This window comes from Mizuhopecten yessoensis, unplaced genomic scaffold (assembly GCF_002113885.1).
Source record: "Mizuhopecten yessoensis strain PY_sf001 unplaced genomic scaffold, ASM211388v2 hete_36100830, whole genome shotgun sequence".
In the NCBI taxonomy this organism is placed as follows: Eukaryota; Metazoa; Mollusca; class Bivalvia; order Pectinida; family Pectinidae; genus Mizuhopecten; species Mizuhopecten yessoensis.
Genome location: NW_018483917.1, coordinates 1 through 2680, shown reverse-complemented (window position 1 = coordinate 2680; position 2680 = coordinate 1). Strand labels below are relative to the sequence as shown.

At 34.3% G+C, this 2680-nt stretch overlaps 1 protein-coding gene across 1 annotated transcript; it reads right to left on the bottom strand.

Moving 5' to 3' along the window:
• Positions 1 to 368: 368 nt before the first annotated feature.
• LOC110444344 (pre-mRNA-splicing factor CWC22 homolog) lies at positions 369 to 2583 on the bottom strand (the record flags this gene model as incomplete). Its single annotated transcript, XM_021488728.1, has 4 exons — positions 369 to 472; positions 876 to 1011; positions 1775 to 1903; positions 2490 to 2583. Coding segments are annotated over 4 exons (463 nt in total), but the record flags the coding sequence as incomplete, so codon positions are not given.
• Positions 2584 to 2680: the final 97 nt, after the last annotated feature.

Here is a 2680-nt window from a genome sequence, read left to right as displayed (position 1 = left end):
TATAACTCAGCCAATAAAAGAGGGAAATCATATAACTCGGCCAATGAAATAGGGAAAACACCATGATTTTTTGTAAGTACATCATCATTAACATGTTCTTTATAAATAAATCTACGACTGTTTTTCCTTTCACTCCTTAGGATGAGACACTGCTATGAAAGTAACTTGGCTGACCGTTCCTTTATGCTTTTATTTCAAACTATGCTCTGCTCGACATTTCGTAGTAAACCAAGTTACCTCCATGGCTAATTAAATTATCTTCTGGTTATGGCATTTGCAAATAGATTTCTGGGGTTTAGATAGTGTAGACTGTATTTAGAACCTGAAAATATTATTGCAATACAATCAAACATTTCTTCGAGTCATACCTTGAACCCGTCTTTCCTGACAGCAAACATGACCTCAATCATGTACTGCACACGTTTATCTATCATGCCCTCATGTAAGATGTTCCGCAGTCTCTCAAATATAGCTGGAAATCAAAATATAATTGACATGAAACTATTTTTAGTTTTTGCTTTTCTAAGTATTAGACGTTCTGAATTAAGTCTGGTAAAATAAATGCTTCAGACTAGTTCTGTATTTAAACCTTCTACTGGTATCCAAATATCCAAAAATATTCACGAAAAAAGGGAAATACAGCCACTAGAGACATACCTGTGAAGTTTCATTAAGACCCATCAAGAATGTTACAGTATTTACAAAGAAGCAATTATGATTTTTTTTAAGTAGCAGTGATCTTATTGACTTTGACCAATGTGTTCTTAAAACAATTAAATATTAATCTCATTAACTATTTCTGGAAAAACTACACAATGTCAGTTTGGTCAAACAGTATGTACAGCACTGTAACCAAACAGTCATGGACAACTGACCGTTGATTCCCCGGGGCGACACCTCAGTCAGCTTCTGACCAGACTCCTTCAGGAAACCAATGGACACCTCTACAGAGTCATCTGTAGGATTCTCCAGTAATAGGGTCAATATTTCCAGAGCTATCACCTCGTGTGCCTGGTCAAATAATCATGTACAAAAATCAAAACTACATAATTTAATGGATGTACTGTATTACGAGATTTTTTTGCCTTTTTAGCCCTCTGTAATTAGGGAGAATTTGTTGAGAATTTGTAATTAGAGCGAATATTAGTCATCAACATAAATACACAGTAATTCAATGGGAAAATGCAAAATTAGCACTGGATTTTATCACCAAAGGGCGAAAGTCTCCAGTTATATGGTATCAAATAGAAGTTTAACTTTGCTGTGTCAAACATTACAGTTTAACTATTGACTATACAACTATGGGTGGGATCAAATGTTCAATTTTCTTATATGAGGTCAAATGTCAGATTTTCTTATATGATGTTACACGTCAGATTTTCTTATATGTTGTTAGACATCAGATTTTCTTATATGAGGTCAAACATCAGATTTTCTTATCTGAGGTCAAATGTTAGGTTTTCTTATCTGAGGTCAAATGTTAGGTTTTCTTTATATGTGTTCAAATGTCAGATTTTTTTATTAAGGTTAAATGTAAGATTTTCTTATATGAGGTCCAATGTTAGATTTTCTTGTGTGAAAGTACACATTTCTAGCTAGAAGTGTAACTGAAAAAATATTTATTTCAAAGAGAAATTCTCATGGCAGTGGTGTTAGGTTTTTAGGTTACATAATGTATGTAGTATAGCAGTGTTTAATGTACAGAGCTTTATTTCTGAACCATTATTTTCAGCGGGGTATTGTCCCTTTGACACACGTATAAACTTGTACTTACAACTTGCTGGTTCACTAGGTGGGCTAGGAAGCGTGTTGTGGATAGACACAAGGCTTTGTCATTACGTTTAAATCCTCGACGGAACTGAATCACCAGACGACGCATCATCAGCTCACCAATTTGTGGAAACTGAAGAGAAAAGTATACAGTAGGTTTATTTAAAAATATTTGGAATTGATAATAAACAGAGATATGCTGTATATATATAAAAGTGCAAGAAGAATGATACATTTATTTAAGGATTGAATCCTGTTGTGTTGTTTATAAGGTATAGGGTCAACCTCAATGGGTCTTGAAAATAAGACAAATATAACTGCACATATTGAATTTGTCTCCAGACCCATTTTAAGTTTATACTCCATAAACCTAAACAAAACAGGATTCATTCAATCCTTATATTTACATTCAGTGCCATTTGGATAATTTTTTGATAATTTCTAAAATAACAGATTTGTGCAAGTCTACTTTCTTTGAAGGTGCCAACACAGGTCATGCCATCACTCACTGTTTTGCATTAGATTCAGTGATAACATATAGATACTTGTTTATTTCAATCAGAGATATCTGTGTAAAAAAAATGTGTGAAAACAACCAATAAATGAGCCTATTCCCTGCACATAGGCCAACTGGAAAGTTTATAGAAAAATATTCTTTATATTTTTTAGTTGGGATATTGCGTCCATGATGAGTAGAAATTAAGACATATACAACTGACCTTTGTGTTGATGACAGAGACTAGACCAGCATACACGTGAGTGAAGGTAGGCGAGGCTGCCTGGGCCTGGATCACTGAACGACACAGCAAGCCCCTGAAACAAAACATCTCTCATTATTTCAAAGTACTGCAGGTGCTTACAAAGCGGTATTTAACTCATTCACCCCTGAAGTTTCATAATGAACTATTCC